Below are 21,718 nucleotides of genomic sequence, written 5' to 3' on the forward strand. Positions count from 1 at the left end.
CCCCCCCACCCCCTGGGCTTGTCGGGGGAGCATTGGCATCGTGTCCACCAGCCTGGTTGGGCACACATGGTGAGGAAACCCGGTGTTGACTGGAGGAGGGGAAAGGGTCCACATGTAAGGGCAAGCAGCTGATGTCTCCCAGGAAGGGGTTAATCTTGAAGCTCCAGATCTGGTATCTTATTGCTGGCTGCTTTGGGTAAAAGCTTTTTTGGCTCCGTTTCAAGGGCAGGCTGGAGGATGACTCATGCATCTCTGCCACCAAGGAGTAAACCCTCTTATTGCGACTTTCCCAGCACAAGGTGATGGTTTCCTGAAAATTCAAGTGCCCTGGAGGGCCCTGGTCTGCTGGTCCCAGGGTTTGGGAAAAGCTGCTTCCCAGCAGTGCTGGGATCAGCTTGTGCTTAGGGAATTGGGGCGGAGGCATCTCTGGCATAGGTGCTGGGTGATGCTGAAGCGCCTGCGTGGTTGTCCCCGTGATGGGGACCTGCTGTGGTGGGCACAGGGTGAGCGACCAGCACCAGCGGGGTGGAAGGGAGCAGGATCTTCTCTTAAAAGCTGCTAAATAATGATAAGCTAAGCAACGCATTTGGGAACGTAAGCAACGTGCTGCTGCGAGTGGAGGTAGCAAAATGCTCTGCGTATCCTGGCATTAGCGACCAAGCTGCTGCTGGTGGAAGGGTTGCTCATCCGCTACGTGCACCTTTGCTACGCGCGAGGTTTGGAGCTCCCCTCAATGTGTTCCACGTGGTGAACGCTGCGTGAACACCAGGCTCTGAAACACCCAACCACAGCCAGCATGGGCTGGGGGTGCTGCTGGGGGTCTCCACTCTGAAACCTTCTGCCTTGTGCAAACACGACACAACATGGGCTCTGCCCCCAAGTCCTCCCATGTCACAGGTGCACATTTCCAGTTGCAACATTTTTGCTCCATCACCCTTGCAAGGATTTTGAGGGGTTGCCAAAATTGGGGGAGCACCTTGCATTGTGTTGGGCCACGTTGTTTGGAGGATGCTTTCGCCCTGGTGCAGCCTGACTCTTGTCCCATTTGTCTGCAGGGACAAAAGCTGCCCGGCCGGCTGCACTGCCACCTTCCCAACGCCACCAGATGTGCCACCAAGTCACGCTGCTCAGGGGACCGGCCCCGGGGGTAAGAAGGCAGGAGCAGCCCTGCTGTAGGTCCAGGGCTGCCCAGGGAACTCCAGACATGATGGTGGCATGTCCCTCCCTGGCACAGGTCGTACCAGCTGGTGGCATGGCCAGGCCAGACCGGCCCCATGCTGCTGAGGGGTGGTGTGTGGCTGCTTCAATCCCCTCTTGCCCAGGTGACGTTAGGAAGCTGGATGATCCATGACGAGGTTCCCGCTGCTTGTTGTGCTCCTGAAATTATAAAAAGGAGGGCTTTCGGTAATGGCAGTGGATGAGGGCATCCAGGTTTCAGTGCCTGAAGTGAACATCTCCTCCCTTTTGTGTGTTTTGGGAAAGCCCACAGGAGAGCCCCTCCCTGTGCGCAGGCAAAAAGCGGAGGGCTTGGAGAAAGTTTTTGGGTTTCAGGGTGAAATTATTTCATGCCAGGCAGCCTAATCCACCTCTGGAGTGACCCTGCTCAGGGCAGGAGCTGGACCAGAGGCACTCACAGCCTGACTCGCTCTGTGCCTCTGTCCTTCCTTGGAAATGATTCACTATTTAAAGGCTTTTATTTGACTGATAACATGAAGGCAATGTTTTGGAGAGCTGTAGAGAGGAAACCGCAGGGTATCTGTGAAATTAAGCCCTTCCCTGTGATGGTGTGGCTCCATGGGACATACTCCAGCCTCTTTGCTGGGGTAGCCAGTGGCCGCTCCATGAAACACACCTCAGGAATTTTGGGAAGCTGTGAAGCCCAAAGCCAGCGGGCAAAATCCATACGTTTCTGACATTTCATAGCTTTGGGGGAGATTCTCCTGATCTGGCTATGTTGGACGCTTTGTGTCAGGGGAGGAGGATGCCTTGGGGATGGCCAGGGTGGGCTCACTGAGCTTGTGCAGGGCCAGGGAACTTGCAGGACACACAGGGCTGTGACGGGGAGGATGGTGAGTGCATGGTGAGGTGCAGAGAAGCAGCCCTGTAGCATCATCAGGGCTTTAGTGTCTGCTGAAAAATCTGCCTAGGGGGACCTCTTCAGGCACCTCACTGGTCTGGGCACCTCTGTGACTCAGTTTCCTCACCTGGAAAATGTGTTACCCCTCCAGGGGGTTTTGGGCACCGGCACGTGGCAGGGGAAGAACAAGTGAGGGATGTGAAGTTGCCTGTTTTTTCTGCACAGCTTGGGTGGCCATGGTCCCCAGGGACACACACCAATAGCTCACCCTCTCCCTCCTGGGACATTTCCTTGCATGCAGGCTCTGTGCTGAGGATCTGGCTCCCCAGGCAAGCGGCAGAAGCGATACTGTGACGTGCTGATGTGTCTTACACCTCAGCCAGGGCTTCACCAGCCTCTGCCGGCCTTCCATGTTCCTCCATCAGAGGACTAGGGTGCAAACCGTGCCCAGAAGCCATGCGTCCCAGCCTGTATGGTTTCTGTCCTTTCCCTGCGTTGCAGCCTCCTCCTTTCAAGTGCTTCTGAGAGCTAACGTGCCTGTTGTTGGCAGCTCTCCCTGCCATGGTTAGAAAACACCCCAGAGTTTTGTGAGTAGAGCTGACAATATCTGGCGAGACATTTCTCCCTTGCAAGCACGCGGGAGTAGTTTTGCCAGCCCTTGAGCAAGGGAAGAGGCACAATGATAAAGTAAGGATGGAAGGGAAAAAAACCAACCCAGAACGGAGGACGGCACTAAATTTGCTGACCTCCTTGCTCTCGATTGCCTCTGGAGCAGAAGGAAAATGAATTGGAGGGGATTGGCTGCTTGTGAATAGCCCCAGGAGCAGGACTGGGCTGTGCAGACCCTGGGGTCTCCTTGGGCTGACCTCTGCTCTGGGTTCTTTTGGGCAGCAACAGCCTTCTGAAAGGCACAGGGTGGTCTCAGCTGTGAGTGTTGTCCTGGGGAGCTGCTGGTGGCATCTGCTGCTGGGGCTCGGCTCCGGCTCAAGTGCTTTGACGTTGGCGCATTACATCACTCCTAATCCTTTTAGTGATGTTTAGGTTTCAGAGAGAGCTTTTTTAGCTCTCCAAATCCCATCCTGAGGACCTAAACTAGCCCACTCCAATGGACATAATCCCCATTCTTCCCCAAAGGTGGGGAAGGACCAGGGATTCCACTGCAGGTGGTCCGTCTCATCCCGGTGGGCTGTTCCTAAGGCTTCCTAAGCCCACCAAGCACTTCTCGTGTGCAGTGAAGCCTCAGCCCTTTGTGGCCAGGGAGCACGCTGGAAGTTTTCAAAACTCACCAGACGTGGTTTTCCCCAAGGAAACGCCAGCAGCCGTGGCTCTCTGGGTAGGGCACTTAGGGCTTAGCTTGCTGTGACCTAAATGAAATGTGTGCTTGTCCCAAAATCAGGTCTCCACTGGGTACCCAAGCCTCTGGCACTGCCTCCTCCACCCTCCAGGATGCTGGGGTCCCTCTGGGCATGCCGGATGCCGCTGGTCTTTTCCGGAAGAGGGAGGAAAAGGTGAAACGCCAGCTTCCCCCGTCACCAACCGATTTGTCCTCTAGGAGATTAGTCCCCTTCCTTGGCTTACAGGGGGATTTGCGGCCGCTCCATCTGCTCAAGCCCAGCGGGTCAGTGCGTGCCAGGGAGGAGTGGCCGGAGTCCAGCTGCTGTCTCTGCTCCCAGGATCCCAGGCAAAGCCACCCCGGGTTGGGCATTTCTGGCTGTATGAAAGGAGCAAAAACCCCCGGAGCTGCGCAGGTGAAAATCCTGCTTGCAATGTGGTTTAGACCTGAGGGTGTTTGTTGATGGAGCCAATGAAAACTGTGTGGAGCAATGGCAAGTTTTTTTAAGCTGCTGTTGGCTGATAGAAAGCCTTGAGGATGCTCGAGGACCTCTCCTTCCACCCAGGATGGTCCCGAGGGGATGATTGCCCTGTAAACCCACTTGGCCTCGGGGAAAGCAGGCAGGCGGGTTGGGAGGGAAGCATCTCAGTGGGGGCTTTCCTGGATGGACCCACGACTTGCCTGCCAGAGCTTTGGGGGTAAATGGGGGGAAGTTTACTGGCTCACGAGTGCTTTTAGAGCCAGGCTTTCCGGAGGGGAAAATCAGGAGGTGATGGGAGTGATAAGGGGCTCTCCCTTCTCCCGCTCTGCTGCTCCTGTCTCATCACAAGGTGCCAGTTGAAGGTGGTGGGTGGCAAGGAGGCTGGAGGTAAGTTAGGGAAGAGCTGATGACAAGTGGGCTTACGGAGGCTGGATTTATAGGTACTGACTGAACTAGGTTTGTGGAAGTGGCAGGGGGGGCTGCCGGGTGATGCCGGGGGCCGGGGCTTTGCTGAGCGCCATCCTGCTCCCAGGCTGTGGGGACCATGGGGCACGGGAGACTTTGGCCATGCCCAGATCCTGGCAAAGAGTAGATCTGGTGTGCCACTGGATCCAGGAACATGCTCCCCTCATGTTGCTGCCTTTTTAGCAGGCATGGGGCCACGTGGGACCTGCCAGACCCCCCCAGGGATGCTCCTGGTGGGGCAGCTCTCAGAAAGCACTGGTTTCTCTTCTAACGTGGCAGAAAATCACAAAGAAGGGAGCTCCGGGCGGCGGAGATGAGATGCTGAGACACCAACGCTGTCCCCATCCCGCTCACTCACTGCTGCAGAGCCCTGGGGGAACCGGTTTCAGCCCCCCCATCTCCATTCTCCTTCGCTTGCTGTTTCGCCAGGAATACCGATGGAGGCTGCCAGGTGTCAGCTTGGAAATCTTTTAACTTTACCTCATCTCCCCAAATGGACAATGTCTCCGCTCATTAGGTACCCGCCCAGGGGGCAGATGTCATCTCCGCTCATGGGTTTTCTCAGCCCATCTCTGCCGAGACTCTTGACAGCTTCAGAGCGCTCAGGTCCCATCACGTCAGGCTGGCTCCTGCCCGCGGGGCTGCCCGCTCTGCCTGCCTGGAGGCCATGCCATCCCGGCAGCGGTGTACCGACACCCCCCACCTTGGGCTCATTACCTCCCCCTTTTGAGGAGTGGGGTTTTGAAGGATGTTTTGTTAAAAGGCTGGAAAATAATGGGCACCGGTGGCACATGCGTGGCGTGCGCGCGCGTATGTGTGTGTGCGGAGCTGGAATCAGTTTTTCTTGCCCGGGCAGTGCCTGGGAGGAGAAGCCATCTCTGAAGTCTGCCCTTTGAGGCTGATGCGTCCCGACAGCTTGTTCACTGGGACATTAAAATCATTGCCTCTGTCTGCGTAAAACACCCAGTAAGGCGGATGATGGGAACACAGGTCAGGGGAGGATCGTTCTCTCCCCTTCACAAGAAGCGGTGGCACTGAAAACCCCAAGCAGCAGAACAAAGTGGATCCCAGCTGCACAGGGGCTGCTGCGCCCTGACGGGCTGGAAGCAGGGTCCCCTCCAACATGAAGGGGGCTGGCAGCCTGGGGGGGGCAATGCAAAGGGAGCCATCGTGCTGAGGTTCCCATCTATAAGGTCTACTGTAGCGCAGAGATTTGGTGATACGGTGGGAGAGCATCCCCATCCCCATCCCATCCAGTGCATCCTTCACCAGCTGCACAGCGTGTTTTCTCAAAGAGTTTGAGTTTTCCCTGGAGGGTTGCAGCAAAGCAAGAGGACATCTGCAAGCTCTCCATCCTCTGTAGACCGTGGACCCCACACAGGTGCCTCATGGTCTCAAACACAGTGCCAAGCAAGATGCCCTATGGGCACAAGCAGCCAAGTACTTGCAGGTGAGGGGAAGCTGAAGTCCAGCTTGGCTGAGGTTGAAGAGAGGCAGGCTGGGTGTTGGAACAGGCTTTTTTGCGGGGGTCAGGGGGGGATGCTATGTATTAGGAGATATGGGAGGACCTGCTGGCATTTGGGATGGCAGGATAAGGCAGCATGCCAGGGTCCTGAGGGGGCTGCTTCTGCATCTCCAGCCCAGAGAAGGCGCGGAGATCGGGAGACTGGGCAGGGCTGCTGAAAATCTTGTTTTGCCTGGGAAAGCTTTACTTTGAGGGGCCCTTAAAAGTGATTCCTGATGTGATCTGCCAGTCAGGGCAGCAGCACGGCCTGTGAGCTGGAGTGCTCTGGACACCCACCAAGGCAGTGCCAGGGGCAGCCCCCCTGCCTAGCTGCTGCTTTGGATGCCCACAGATGTCCCCAAGAGCAGTGCTCACCAGCTCGCTCTGGCTGAGCAAAAGCAGGGGAGTTGTCACAGCCCCATGTGACTGGGCACGGGACCTGCTCACACGTGGAAGTACCCACCAGCTCACCTCCGAGGCTGAGCGCGAGCAGGGAGCTGCACACTTTGTTCACCTTTGCATCCTACTGATGCCACATGGTCAAACCCTCTCCAGAGAACGTTTGCCACATCTCTGTGGTTCCTCCTTCCCCAAGCAGGACTGAACGCTGTGAAATTTTGAGCCCCCTGGCATGGGGTAGCTGAGTCCTCCAGTGCAGGTGGGAAGTGTCAAGCTGAGGATGCTGCCGAGCCGTGGGGTCCCTGCTGCTCAGGGTGCTTGCTGCCTCTCTGGGACAAGTTAAGGATGTTGAAATGTTGTAGTCTACAAAGGTTGACTGTTGGGGGGGCTGGCCGCATCAGTGCATTGGAATTCATGGCATTTTCAGGTGCTCTTGTCTGGGAGGAACAGGTGTCATTTTGCTGGGATCTGGACACTTCTGCTGCTCTGCTGTTCATGAGTGGCTCCTTCAGCATCCTGGGTGACCCCTCATGGACACTGCTGACCAAATCTGCTGATGGGACCTAGTCCATATGAGCTAGTGGGCAACCTGACCATGCAGTGATGGAGCTGTGCTCTCCACTGCCATGATCAGGACAGAGAAAGCTTTTGGCGTGATAAGCTCGCTGGTGTCTTTCTCAGAGCACCTATGTGTGTTTCACTGGAGGAAAGAATAATTGACTCTGCTTGTACTGCCAAAGCAGCCACAAGGTACGGGGGCTTTAGCTGCGCTGGAGAGAGGGTTTGGGACATGATGGTGAGGGTGATAGTCTGCCAGCAGACCAAAAAGTTTTTTGTCCATAAGCATGTCATGCTGCCTTTTAAGAGAGCTCCTGACAGCCTTGCATCGGTCACTGATGAAGAAGATTCTACTGCTGTGTGATGTGGGGATGCAGGCAGCTGCCGCAGCCAGTGCCTCTCTGGCCACAGTGGTGCTTCTGGGTGGCTGCGCCCCACAGAGTCCTTCTGGAAACAGCCACACAGGAGGTGACGGGGGTGCTTAAAGCAGCTGTGGTCGACATGCTTTGCAGTGCTGAGGTTTCTGCTTGGAGGCAGCTTTTGGATTATTTGAGGTGCATGTGTACCTTTGCTGGAGCTGTCGTTCCCCCAGCATGGCAGCAGTCCTCTGGGAAATGCAGGCATGTCCGTACCTGGAGGTGACCTGCACCTTAATCTCAGAGAATACGAATTAGGTGGCTAGGCAAGCGTGCAGCTCCTCTGCACAATTTGACTGACCTGCTCCTTGCATCTCAAAGGGCTGCAAGACATAGAAATGGCAGTTTTTAAGACTGGCTTATGATTCTATCTGCACCAAACATCTAGAGCAAAAACCTGTGCTGGAAACAGGAGTTTCTGTGCGTGGGTCTGCACATGGTGCCCTTGGTCGTGGCTGGGATCTTACCCTGCAGCATGTTGGTGGAAGGGTGGAAGGGTTGTAACATAACAAGAAGCAGAGCTGCTGAGAGACGGGTCAATATTTGATAAGAAAACTGCTGGCAAATTCTTTAATGATGTGTTTCCTGAGTGCTAAGCCTTGACTTGGGATAAACTCAAGCGTAAGACATGGAAGGCACAGAAAAGTATCTTTCCTCATGAATTTGTGAGCTGTGTTGCTGTGGGTCGCTGCTCTGTGCCCACATGGGTGATGAGGAGGCAGATTGTGCCTGTGGGGCTGGGATGGAGTGGCTTGCACCTCGCTGGCACTGGGGAGGAGGGCAGTTTTCTTGCAACCCTTTGTCCTTCCAGCATCCTGAATCCTCGTCTAACCTCTCTTGTTCCTGTGTGTTTTGATGAAGCTGGTGCTGGAGTTGGGTTTTTTCCTTCTTTTTCTCAATACTGGAATCATTGACCAGAAGTTTGTGCTGATTGGCATAAAAAAATTACCAAGATTCCTCTGCCCAGGGCTGTTTTGCCCTTGTGCTTCTTCATTCCTCAAGTTGCCCTTGGCCATGGCAGCAGTGCTGGAAGGATGCTCCTGGGGGTTCCTGGGTTGGGGAGCTGGCCAGGCACTCCAAGTGCTGAGATGTCATGCTGTCTTCCAGATCTTCCCCTGCTGCCTCCACTGCTGACCCCCAGCCCTCTGCCCCACGGGATCCCCAACCTGCCCCTGCTGCTTCTCCAACGGTGAGTTGTAGTTTGGGTTTTCCATCCTTTCTGGTTTGTTTTGGCTATTTGGCTTTTTTTTTGGGGGGGTGTGTGTTTGTTTTTTGTTGTTTTTTTTTTGTTGTTGTTGTTGTTCCCTCTCTATCTTTTGAGAGTCCATGGGGAAGGGTGTTATGATTGTGACAGTTAGTGGGATTTAAACTCTGTTTTGCTTGTGTAGGCTCAGTGGAAAGTAGTGAAGTTCCTCAGGATCCATCCTAGGACTTATCCTGCTTGCAGGTGACACCAGCTGGGGATGCAGCCACTACCTTGGAGGACATGGCTGCCATTCAGAGCAACATATAGGGTATTGCAGGGAAAAACCCCATTCGTTCTGAGGACAGCTGGTTGCTGAGAGAGGTTATATAGTCTCCACCCTTGGAAGTTTCAAGCCCCAAAGGGATAAAGCCCTGGCCAACCTGCTCTGACCTTAGCACTGACATTGCTGTGAGCAGCAGGCGGGACTGAAGGCTGACCTCAGGGGGTCCCATGGGCTCCCCTCCCTCCGGTGGGCTCCTTCCCATGGCAGCAGCGTCAGCCCCTCCTCGCTGGGGACAAGCACGGTGGTTGCTGAGTCACTGGGAAGAGGAAGGGTTCCCCTTAAAACACACAGGCTGCCCTGGCTCGTCAAGAGCAGTACCAAGTCCAGGCAATGAGTGGTGCCTGCAGCTCACCCACCCTGCTGCCCAAAGAATATTTTGGGCAATGGAGAGGTTTTTCTGCCCTCTGGCACTCAGCTTATTAATGGCTCAGGCTGCCCGATTGATTTTATTGATGGCTAATGCATGCCCCAGTTAACTTATTGGGAGCAGCAGCAAAAATAAAGCAATAAAAATAACCCGGCGCCCATGTCACTGAAACGTGCTGGATTATTTCCATTGACGTTTGAATTCTGGAGGAAGCCGGCCCCTGGCTCGTGCTCCCCGCTGTGGGGGCAGTTCCCACAGCCAGACTGCTGGGCTGTGGTCACCTGGGGGGTCTTGCTGGGGCTGTGTCCTGGGAATCCCTTCCTCCACAGCCCAACTCTTTGCGTGGCTTCCCTTGGTTGATGAGTGATGGGGCAGGACCTGCCCAAACCTACTCCGAATGTAGAGAAAAATACAGGCAGGGCTTTGCTGCCTGACCCATAAACAACCTGGAGGTGACACTTCCAAGCATTTTGTTGCCCCCAACCCAAACCATGTTTTATTTCTCTCTGAAATTCACTTTTCCTTGATGGTAAGCAGCTGTTGGGTGGTGTCCTTCTTCTGTGCTGTGCCTAACCTCTGCCATGTCCTGCTCTGCAGGCTCGTGCCACGGGCTGCCGGTTTCCACCCCGCGCTCAGCATGCCCTTTTCTGCTGCAACCGGACCCTTCGAGGAATCGCTCTGGAGCTTGAGGCCAGGCTGCAGGGTAAGGTAAGGTGAGCTCCGTCCCTTTCCAGATCCTGGGAGGGTCTTTGCAGCTGCACCGAGGTCTCCCTTAGGCTGTAAAACGCCTGCAGGGATGACGTGGTTGGGGTCTGCAGGGAGAGGTGCTGCTGTGCCGCAGGGACCCGGCTCTGCATGAGGGGCAATGATGCGGCATGGGCAAAAGAGGGAAGGGGGGTTTTACTCCCTGCGCTGTGAAGTCCTACTAATAGGGCTTGCATGAGAGGTATGTTTTGCTGCTGAGGCCTCCCTCTGCAAAGGGGCCGCTGTGGTCGTGCATCCGTGCAGGTCTCCTGTCCTGCCGCCTCTGCCCTCATTGCACTCAGCTGCCTGCTTTCCACCACATTGGTCACAGGGGTCCATTAAAACCAGCTAAAGAGCTAAGCTGGGAAGTGCATAGATGGGGTCATTTTCATCGACCACTCTGCTTTTGTTACTAAAATAGATCTGCTTTGGCCTGGGGCCATCGTGTTGTCCCAGGCATTGACTATTGCAAATGGGCGACGGGGCAACATTTTCCATTAGTGAAGAGAAGGACACATGTTTCTGAGAGAGAAGATAGCTCCATAAAGCAGAAATGTTGTAGCGACAGACAAATCCACCTCTTTTCTCTCGCTTTCCTTTTAAAAGTGTCGCAAATCCCTGTTTTTTCTGCATGTAAACCCCTGTGAGAGACTGGCCAGAGCAACACCTGCAACAAGATGGTGTTTTGGATAATGGGATGGAGGTTTCTCAGAGGAGCTGCAGGTCACCCAGTAAGGTGCAGCAAGGGTAGAACTTGCCCAAAAACCTGTGAGGAGGCTTGTCCATGGTCACTGGCAGCGTGGTGGGTTCTGGTTATTGCTGCTGCTTGAGCGTGCATCGTCTGAGGTCTCTGTCATCACCATCTGTGGCTCTTGTGTGCTGTGGGCAGCCTATTACAAACACATCCATCCGTAGAGGGGTGTCTGAGGGGGGGTGGAGGGCACCTTTGTCTTCCATGCTGGTAGCCTGGAGGCCACAAGCTGAAGGAAGGATGCACTTGGGAGTGCATCCCTGGAGGGTGCTGCCTCTTCCCCACTTGCTGGCATCTCCCTGAGCACGGTAGGGCTTGGAGAAGGGGTCTGCATTGCCAACCCCAGGGACACTGGGACATGTCCTTTCTGGGGGAGCTGAGTATCCTGCCTGGGACCAAGTCCCCAAACTGTCCTCCCATAAGCGCTCGTAACCCCAATCTGTCCAGCAAGTGCATTTTATTCTCTGGCTTTAGTGAAGACACTTTTCTGCAGTAAGTGGTTATTAAAGCATCATTTGAATGAACATCACAACATCCCACAGCTCCCACTTCCCTCCAGGAAGGTCACCGGCCTATTTTTTCTGCCCTCCCACGCTCCCTGTCCAACATCCCATCCCTTCTCCCAGGCCTGTGCCCCGACCCCTCTCCCACACCAGCAGGCAGGAGAGGAGCCTGGTGCCCGGCTCTGTGCAAGCCAGCAGCTTCTGGCTCAAAATGCAAAGCAAGGTGTGATTTTCATTTTAAATGCTAAGCCCTCTTCAAGACTGTGTCTTGGGCCTCTTGCCCCATGGGATTTCGTCCTTTAACTCCGAGCTGATGCTACGCGTGTACTACCATGACTGTTTTATAGAAAAACTACAGGTGCGAGGGACATCTGGAAGAGGACTCTGGTTTTGGAGACCATTTGGCAGCGGGAACCTTCTGCTGCTCCATCTCACATCCAGGCAATGTGACGAGTGGTTGCTGCTGGTGCTGGGGGCCGGAGATGCTGTGGGGTTAGCAAGGTGCTCGGGTGGGAAGTGTCCATGCAGGCAAGGGGAAAAGGCTGTGACACAAGGCTGGGGGGGTGGGGGTTGGAGGGGGGGGGGGACAGGGATGTGCCCGCCAGTGGCAAACGATTTCCCAGTTTGACCCTTCTGCTTAATCTGAACTTGAAGGTGAACGAGCAAAGCTAGCAGCATCGATCTGGGATGCGGCTGATGAGCGCCGTGCCCTGCGGAGAACTCGGCCCCCAGCATCAGGTCCCTTTCTCACCATTTTTTTCCTGCCTCCCCTTCACGCCTTTCCAAAGCGATCAGTCAGAGTGCAGCACCCCAGGCCGCCGACCTTGCTGGGGGCCAGGGGGACGCCATATAGGTGCCTGCAGAAAGCTGCCCTGCTGTCTGATGGGCTTCTCCCAGCCGCGGCTGCCTCTCCGCTGCCGGTAAGCCTGGTGTCTGCCTGCCATCAGCTTGGGGGTGTGGGGAGGCACATGCTAAAGGCAAAGGCGTTGGGACTGATGAAGCCCATGCTGTGTGCCAGGAGGCATGTTTCTTGCAGGTAATGAAGTTGTCTGCCGAGCTGCACGCTGATTCTCCTGACCGAGGGGGTCTGATGTCTTAACAAGCAGCGATGTGTTGATGGTGTTTAATTCGGACCCAGCTTGCAGGGCAAAACGTTACTTGAAGCACCTCCGCGCTGCTCTTAAGTCTTTAGATAAAATGCCATATGATCCGGGAAATTGTATTTCTTTGACCCGCCAGGAAAACAAAACCTGAATGTAGGTGGAAAACCTAGAACTTGCCTTGGCTAATACGCAGAAAGCTTGATTTTAGGCAAAGAAAGATGATGCGCCTTCCCTCAACATCTTCCGTGCTTTAGCCACAGATTTTCCGCAGCTGAAAATAACAAACCATTTTAATCTAAGTATTGCTTGTTCTGATCTTTTAATCCAGCTTGCTTTCTATCAACAGAGTGGCCTAAAATTATTTCTCCGCCTGCCTCTCTATTATATAATTATTCAGAAGATTACTCGGGAGCCAGATTTAGCCGGGCATCGCTGGGGAAGGATGAGGGGGCTGCAAACAGGGTGCTGCGGGGCTGGAAGGTGGGGGGGGTCTTCTCTCCCTTCGCACACCGGCCATGGCAACATGCAGGAGGGGAAGGCAGTGAGCTGAGTGCTTTTGGCTGTGTCCGTAGTTTGCGTTTGAGTATGGCAAGTTTCTCCCTCGCCTTGTATTTGTTGGAATAAAATGCTCCATTGTTTGGCTGGTGGCTGGAGAAGCCTGACCCTCTGAGCTAGGGAGGGTTTCAGGTGAAACCCCGCACTTCTCGGCACCATTTAGGGTGTTTTATGGCTGTATTTCTGTCTTTGGTAGCAGCGTGGTGAGACGGTCCGACCTCAGGTAGGACCTGGAAATAGAGACAGTGCTCCTGATGCTTCCCGTCCCTGTATGTGGGGGAACAGCCGCAAGAAGAAGCCGGTAGCTGGGCTGCGTGCTGGGTCAGGATGTGGTGGTGATGCCGAGAAGGCAAGGAGGTGGCCAGAGCTGTGCTTTTTCACCAAATCCCAAGCTCAGCTGGTTCTTTGAGGAGCCTTAGGTGTTACCCTTCGATAAGAAGGGCTGGAGCCCTTGGACGGTAGGATGGCTGGGGACAGCTGCTCTGCAGAAGTAACAGCGCTGAAATTCGAGAGCAGATGCCAGAGGCAGATTCACCTGGGGCTTTCCTTTGGCAGGGGTGATGAGCAGGAGTGTTGCTGGCATGAGATGTTGCAGCCAAGGGACTTGTTGGGTGGAGACTCAGGCTGCCAGAAAAATGCAGCTTCTGAGTGGCATGACCGATGTGCTTGAGCTTTGACAGGAAAAATAGGAGGATGTCTTGGCCTCCAGAAATTCCTTTTCCCTTCTCCAGAGTGTCCTGACACTGATGGGCTGGTACCTGCGGGTTACCAAGGGAAGGCCAGGGGCTGCTTGGCCCCGGGGGCTGTGGCTGGCTGGGATTTGGTGGCTTAGAGCTGCTGTTCCCTGGGAAATACAGGGCTGGGGGCAACGAAGGATCCCCAGTGCCAAAGTCAGATGCTGGGAGCTGTGGCTTGGCTTGCCTTGCTCCACAGGGCCTCAGGGAGCATTTTGGGGCAGAACATCCCCAGAGTTGTGCTGCGTTTTAGGTTTAGTGAGTGCCTGTGGTGGGACACTTTGGAATGCCCTTTGAGCCTGGTGTGGCCATGGGGTGGTGGGAGCAGGCGATGCCCACCCGGAGCATGCCACGCTCCCTCTGTACTTGGTCCTTCTTCCAAGAAAGCTGTTTCAGCAGACCCTCTGCCCCCAAAGCAGGAGAGCGGTCATCTCCCGGAGCAGTTGGTTGGTGCAACCACTGTGCATTAGCCAGGAGGGCAGCAGGGGAGGGGATCCGCCTGGGAGGGGTCAGGAGCAACGTGGGGGGATAAGATAAAATCTTGTTTTGGTGATGGAGCAGCTGTAACACATTCCCTTCCTCTGAGGCTCAGGGAGCCAGCTGAGCTCTGGGGTCTGCAGTCAGGGCTTCAGCCTGGTCCTTCCTGCCGCTGCTGCTGCTGCTCCTGCCTCTGAGATGAGGGTTTAGCACAGCCCATCACCAGCAGCCAAACGTGCCTTGCTGTATGCCCTCCTCTCTCTCCCAGAGGCTCCATCCCTGGAGTGGGTGGGCAGGCACCGCTCTGCTGATACCCTGGGAAAGCATCCCCAAATTTCCCCCAGCACACAGGCAGCACCCCGCTGCTTGTCTCATTCCCGAGCTCCTTTCTCCTTCATGTTGAAAGTGTTGGCTGGTTCGCCCTCATTGCCTTGAGGCAACCCGATTTGCTCAGTGGCCTTTAAAAAAATAAAATTAAAAAAAAAAAAAAAAAATCAAAGCCCACTGAAATAACAAGAACATCAGCAGTGGGTGCATCCCCCTTTCCAGCAGACCGAGGGATTTGGGAGAAAATAGGTCACGTGCTCTTCATACCGTGCCACGTGGTGGACCTCCCAGGGCCAATGAGGTTCGGAGCCCTCTGCGCTGTACGGCAAAAAAAAAAATCACTGGGATTTTTTTTCCCCCGTAGCATTTTTCATCCTTTCCAAACGTGCAAAGACTGGCCATCTGTCTGGACCCCCCTCACGCCAAATCGGCACTAAAGCGGCTCTTTGGGGAAGGTAAGAAGATTTAAAAGATTGTGTTGGTGGAAGACCACCTGCCGCGTGCAACTTTTCCTACCGATGAAAATCAGGGAAGAATCATGAAATGGGTCGGGTTTGGGGCTCCAGTGTGGGTTAGAAGAGCTCTGAACGCTTAAGAGCCATCTTAAGTGAATCTCTTGTAGAGGAAATCTAAGTCTGTGTGGCAGGGAGGTGGGATTATGGGGAGAAATAGGTGCGCGAGCAAGGGGGTTAGCTTAACTTAACAGCTGCTCTTCACGTCTCTCCTGATATTGGCAAAATATTTGTGCAAAATCGTTTTGCAAGATACTTGTGCAAAATTTTTTTGCAAAAATATTTGTGCAAATTTGTCTTGCGAAATTGTCGTTCTCTGTTGGAGCATGTGCGTTATTTTAACAAAATTCAGTTTTAACTCTGTTTTGCGGCTGATGCCAAAGGCTGTATTCCTGGGTAGGGGAGCGTCCATCTCTGTGTTAACCAGAATATTCAGCCATTCCTAATTTGCGTGATTTACAGTGCAAGCTTTGGACAGTGTCGCTTATGTATGCGCTGGGGTGGGAATAGCACAAATCAAATTGCCTTAAAGAAATTGATACCAAAATAACATTGATGTTAATCACATCTTAGTCTGGCAACGTCATGAAACCCCCAACCCTGGTTGATTTAATTTTTACCTTTTGGTTCTATTTCCATTATTTGTTTTTCCCTTGTGCCGGGGAAATTTGATCTGGAGAGAGGAATACATTTTATTATGAGGCTCGCTTTGTTTTCTTTTCAGTTTGCCTTCAGATACCCATTTTACTCAGGGTGGCTAAATTCTTTCTGATACTGTCACATTTCTGTTGCATTTTCTTTGGTTACACCATTGCTGTATAGGTGGAAAAGCGAACTATGAGTCGAAAAGGTTATATAGGACTTAAATGCTCTTGAAATCAATCCCAAAATATCATCTCCTTATTATAAAGGGAAAATGTTCTCGGACATATTTTTCTTGTAATTCTGAGTTTTCTGGGATAATGTAATTTTAATGTGAACCGTATTAGAAAATCTTATTTTATTAGTTGGCAGTCACGTCCGGCTTAAAAATAAACAAGAAACGGTGGATCAAGGGCATTGTGTTTAAGTTTCCATAAAATGATTGACCTTTGTTTTGACAGATGCAAAGGCAGATGCTAGCCTGCATTTTGACCAAAATGACAGAAACCAAACCCTGAAAACCAGCAGTTTTTCCTAATATCTGGCGTTTTGCTTTTACTACAGAATTCCAAAATAATTCAGTAATTTTTCTGAAGCTCTTAATCTCAGACTTTCCCCCTCTTTTATGCATTAATTTGTATAAAAAAAATATTATTTTTTGATACAAAAGCAGATTTGAAATTCTTTCTTCCTTAGAAATAACTGTAAAAAATGTTCTTTTAATCTTGCTGAATTAAGAGGACATTTCCTTCTGAAGAAAACCAATCATTTTGGGGTGGGGAAAAAAGGGTACTCATCAAGACCAAGGGGAAAAAAATGCACATATTTAAGGGGTTTTAACATTATTTTAATGCCTTCAAAATGTGTTAGAGAAGCTGGGGATTTTAGTGCATAGGATGTGAAAATACAAATGCGGTCAGAATTGGTGGCCCAGGTTGTGCAGAGCAGACCGAGCAAACCACCTCTGCGGTGGCCAGCACCGATTTGAGGTGGAAGCGGAGGGGACCGGGGCACCTGCACGGGGAGATGCTCACCACCTTGCAGGATGCTCTTCTGGGTAGTGACCAACGATGCTTTTACCCTCCCTGGTCTGGTGGTCCCAGGACCACTTTTCTCAGGCAATGATTATTTTTTCCCTCCAAAGTCAGACACCCGCTTGGAAAATGGACGTTTGCTGTGCAGCAAGCAGAGCGGGCACCTTGCCGGCGGCACGCTGAAGGCCAACGTGGCTCCTTGCAGCAGGGGCTTCATGCCCGGCACATGGGGATGAGCTCGGTCCTGCTGGCAGCAGAGCGCTTGCAGCCCCGGATCCAATGTGTAGCAAAGCGATGTGTCTGCTTTTGGTGAAGCAGAGGATGCTTTCCCAGCCTTAGGACATGCTGCACAGGATGGCACCTTTGGCACTGAACCCCCATTCCTGCAGTGTGAGGGTGGGTGGCAGCGTGCCTGGCTTGCGTTTTCCAGACCTCTGCAGCTTCTTTTTGGCCAGCTGAGATGGAAAGTGAATTTCCCGCAGTGCACTTTTTTCAGCCTCTCACCGAAGGCATCCATCCTGGTACATGCAGTTGTGTACACAGGTGTATCTGGTTTAACTTCTTTATTTCACTCAGGCTTTGCTAAATGAACTGGTAGCAGGCGGTGGGTGCCAGCACAGGGCACCCCGCTGATGCCAGACCTCCTCCAGGGAGGCACTGTCATCCGGAGCTGCCACTGGTGGCACAGGCAGGTCAAGGCGTTGGTGGCACATCTCGCCCAGGATTTTGGCAGAGACCCGCAGCCTTGCAGGGATGGGACCCTTGCAGCCAAGGCCAGCTTTGGGGACAGGGTTGCTCGTGGCCCCTTCCCCAGCAGCCCCGATTCCCAGCTGAGCAAATTCACCCATTCCCTGACCAGTGCAGTGTTTAGACCCGAGGTTACAGAGGACCTACCACGGGGAGAAGGAGAGAGGAGAAGGCGGCTCTCCTTGATTTTAATCGGGGTTGAGGTTTAGCTGAAGTGAAAACAGATCGGGAGTGACAGTTTTGGAGCCTGCTGTCAGGGTCTGAGTGCGGCGTGGCAGCGATCCACCCCCGGCCGCCGAGGACCGCCATCGTCCTCCTTGCTGGCCAAACCCGGGGAGAGCTGCTGCTGCTGAGCATGGGATGGGGGCCGTGCAGCCCAACTCCGCCGCCGGCGTGGCCACTGGGCAGCTTGTCACACGCTATCCCCGCAGCCTTCTTCCTCACGGTGCTTTTAGCTGGGGGCAGCATCAGGCAGGACACGGCCTTGTGGTGGCCACTGAGCGTGGACTCACCCCCCACCTTCTCCAGCCCCATGCAAATGGATGCTTGGAAAAAGAAGGATGGGGTTTGTGCTGCATTCTGACCAATCTGGTTGCTTCTCCAGGGCAGGGAGAGACCCCAAGGGTCTCCTTTCCTGTGTCTCCCATTAGTGTCCCATTTCAAAGAGCATCTACGGCCAGGGTGAGAGTCACAGGTTTAGGTTTGTGGCAGAATGGCACAGGCACAGGATCCAGCCCTGAGCCTGGAGGAGCTGGGATTTATGGGCCCAGGCTGGTTGTGGCCCCCCCATCGGTCTCACCTGGTCCCCACGCGTTTTGTGTGGAGGGGATTGGCAGAACAATGCTGTACTCAGTCTGTCCCTTATGTCCCCAGCATGGTGGGGGTAATGGGGGTAACCTACCTGTTCCCACATCCCTGGATCAGGAGGGGCTAGGACCTGCCCCAGGTGCTTTGAGGATTTTGGTGGCATTCATGAGAGCAGCTCCAACCGCCCCGTCTTTCATCCTGTGCAGCATGATGTTGGGCTGCCACCTACTTCTAAAAAAACCACCAAAATCATCAGCTAAATCAGCTGGTTTTTGTAGACACTGGGCATGGTCAAAACAGCAGGCACCTTGCCCATCTTGACCTGGCACCTCCTGTTTGTCCCCATGTGCTCTGGGTCGGTCTGTCCGTCTGTCCACCGGCACGTGGGCAGATGACTCCAGTGCAGCCCGTGCCTTGCGAACCTCATCCCTGTTTCCACGGATTAGAGAGAGAGAAATGGAGATGGGATGAGATGAGGCAGTAGATTGCTTCGCTCTTGGGATGAAGGGATTTGTTGACTGCCCCCAGATCAGTAGATTGAAAATGGAGGGAAATTATTGGGATGATGCTGCCTGCAGGATTAAAGCCGGGGCAGCCAGCAGGCTCTGGAGGAGGGGAATGAAGGGGGTCATGGATGGCGGGGCCATGGCATGCCTGCTGCTTTAAGTTGTGGGGAGATGCTCCTGGTTGCATCCTCATCTGTTTCAGAGGATGCACTGGATGTGGATGCCGCCTGGCCCCAGCTCTCCAGGACGCCTGAAAGGATGTGCAGCATGATGGGCCAAGGTGGAGAGAGACGTGAGGGCACAGGAGGCCATGTCCCTGGTGGCTGGATCAAGCAAAATGGTGGTGGTGGTGTTTGGTGCCCACTCTGTAGGTGTTGCGGCCATGCATGTATCCGTGCAGCAGCAGTTAACAGCATGGGCAACAGTCCTGTGCTGGTTAGGTCCATCCAGCAATTTTAGGTGAGGGCTGAGTTACCCCCTGAAGTTATGGTTAAGGTTGTGCAGTCTCTGGCATGGCGGTGGGATAAGCGTGCCCATTGCTTTCTGCTTTTCCAAGGCCCCCGAGGTGCTCTCCTCTCAGCTGCACCTCCCCACCCCCCCACCCCCAGTTAAAAGGATGCCAGGAGTGTGGTGCCTGAAGCTCTTTGCAGAGCTGTGCCCTCTCATCTCCCTGCTGCTGGAGGACAAGCCGCTTGTCCTCCAAGTTCCACAAAGCTCCCTGTGGTCTCTCCTTTATGAGCAGCCAGCATGGACCTATGGCCACGAGCATGTTTTGGGGTGTCCTTTGGCCTTCCCCTGAAAAATGGCATGTAAAAACTGACACATAGGGGACTTCTATCTGATTGTCTCACTCCTCGATCTCCAGAGGGGTGTTTCCAGTGCTGGCTGTGCTGGCATCATTTGGGCAAGACATGGGTCCTTCGGAGAGCTGATGCACAGCCCTGGCAGAGCATCCCTGGGGCATCTGTCGAGGTATCTTCCGGTGCGAGGCGGCATCTCCTGGCTCCTGTACCTCTGGTTGGGGGGAAAAAAGGCTAATTTGGATGCATCCCTGAAGCGTGACTGTCCCTGGGCATAGCTCAGTGTCAAGGTTATAAGGGCAGTTGTCCAACAGAGGTGAGATTTATTTGCAAATATGCAAATGTTTGTAAGATTTAAACAACGGTAACTGGCAGAATGACATTGTCACCAACAGCACATGACTGTAGGGAAGCTCTTTTCCAGGGTCTGACCTGGATCTTCACTGCAGTCTAAGCCCCACACTCAAGACCGTTGGCCTGTCTCCCACCCCCTCCCTGTCCTGCAGAGCCTTGGTTCCTCCAGCTGTTTGCTGTCCCCAGGGAGCTGGGGTTTCTCTGCTGGCTGGATCTCCTGTGAAGACCCACCTCATCATTCTTGGTTTCCTTCTGCAGATCCTGCAAGTTGAATTGTTGCTCCCAGCCGTTTTCAGGTGGATGGGGAGCTCTGCCTGTTTCTGTGCACTTAATTGCCCACTGCCAAGCTCAGTACTTTGCCTTGCTGAACTGCATCTTATTGTGTCCCCTTTGCCAAGCTCACTTTGGCTTCTCGCTCTGCTCTCCAAGAGCTTCCCCCACCAGGATTGTCACCTGGCCTCATTACTGCTGCCACTGTACTACCAGTTAGGACATTTACCTGCTGTGTGAAGGCTCATCCCAGGGGGTGTTGATTGCTGGTGCTTTACAGAAGTGCTGGATGAGCTGCCCCGGCACCCTTCACATCACATGAGTGTCTCCATTCTCCAGCAGCTCCGTCCAGCCGCCCTCTGCGGCATGGTTCATGGTGGTTCCCGAGACCTGCACGTTCAGGACTGCTGACATGGAGCACGGTGCTGAAGTAGTCATCTTCCTGATCTCCACAGTGCAAGGCGGTGCTGTTTCAGCTAATTCATGAAAGCTTTGGGATTTTTTTCCTGTCACTCGGATGCTGCAGCAGAATCCACCCCACTCTGCAGTGCTGAGCCCGGCGGCAGCATTCAGGCTGGGGGTGCAATGCGGTGCTGCTGGCTCTGCCTTCCCGAGATGACCAGGGCCCCTGGGCTGAGCAGAGACCGAGCTGACGCTTGGTCCTCACCGGTCCATCAGCAGCTTCTCTGGGGCCCTTGCTCCTAGCCTCTCTGAAACATTACCTTGGGCATGGACGGACAGCCAGTATTTCAAGAAAATACTGTAATGGCTTGGTTTTATCTGTTCTTTAATCTTCTGGCAGACTAGAAACAGAGTGACCTTCCTTATCCCAGGAAATCTTATTTCCTCAGCACACGGGGTCTTGAGCCCATCCAGCACTTGCTAAAGGCTCACAGATACCTGAGGATGCTCTTTGTCACTGAGTCGTAGTGGACTGAAGCGAGTAGTGCAGAACGCTGGCCCTCATCACCCCGTGGGGTGAAATTTCTGGCATACTTAAGCAGTTTGACATTTACTGAAAATACTATTTTTATTGGCAAATCGTTCCAAAAGGAACTAACAGGGTGGATTGGAAGTGGCTGAATTAAAGTGACTTATTCCCACCCACCTGCTCACCCCAGCCTGTCAAAAGCAGTTTTAATTAATTACAAAATTAAACAAATTCAGGGAAGACCCATTATTATTCTAAGCAGGGTTATCTCAGCTTGTCAAGCTGGTGGTTTAACAGGTTCAAGTCATTGATTTTGCTCAGGGTCCCACAATCAGAGCCCTGAAACCAGCCCAGACAGGGTTTTCTGGGTTGCACAAGGGCATGTAATAGCGTGCTCCTACTGCACTGCATTGCCCTGACTGTTGCGTGCCCAACCTCTGCTTGCAACGCTGCAGTGGCTCATGAGAACGAATGGAAATTCTGCATCCTATAGATCTCTGCAGATAAGTCTCTCAGGTACAGCTACCTGAATTCGCTCTAAACCCTCTAATGAACGTAAGCCTCCGAGTTTTGTCTCCTGCAGATGCATCAGGGGCAAGAGGTGGGTGGTATCATCCTGATGTCCTGTTGCATGGGATGAAATGATGTTTAAGACCTTCATGCCAAGGAGATTGGTAGGGAAAAGCTGCAGCTTTGTTTGCTGGCCTTCACACAAAAGATCGTGATGAGGGCACCGCCATTGTGACAAAACCAGTTGTTCTCCTTGGACTGGGCTTGCCTGAGAGACGGTGG

General features: G+C 53.5%; 1 protein-coding gene across 29 annotated transcripts in view; it reads left to right on the forward strand.

The window, feature by feature from the left end:
* Positions 1-1,130: 1,130 nt before the first annotated feature.
* Positions 1,131-21,718, forward strand: part of PCBP3 (poly(rC) binding protein 3) — a 58,885-nt gene continuing 38,297 nt past the window's right edge. For 23 of the 29 annotated variants that reach the window (XR_005829271.1, XM_040603244.1, XM_040603252.1 and 20 more), the window contains exons 1-2: positions 8,341-8,422; positions 9,727-9,832. Coding sequence is in view for 23 of the 29 variants with exons in the window: in XM_040603244.1 (XP_040459178.1) it covers positions 9,767-9,832 (66 nt within the window). In the remaining 6 variants the exon portion in view is untranslated. Of the gene's footprint in view, positions 1,148-8,340; positions 8,423-9,726; positions 9,838-11,923; positions 12,048-14,634; positions 14,779-21,718 lie in introns of those variants that run through there. The other 6 variants (XM_040603261.1, XM_040603262.1, XM_040603257.1 and 3 more) reach the window with 6 other exon arrangements.

The sequence above is a fragment of the Falco naumanni genome, chromosome 8 (assembly GCF_017639655.2).
Source record: "Falco naumanni isolate bFalNau1 chromosome 8, bFalNau1.pat, whole genome shotgun sequence".
Taxonomy (NCBI): domain Eukaryota; kingdom Metazoa; phylum Chordata; class Aves; order Falconiformes; family Falconidae; genus Falco; species Falco naumanni.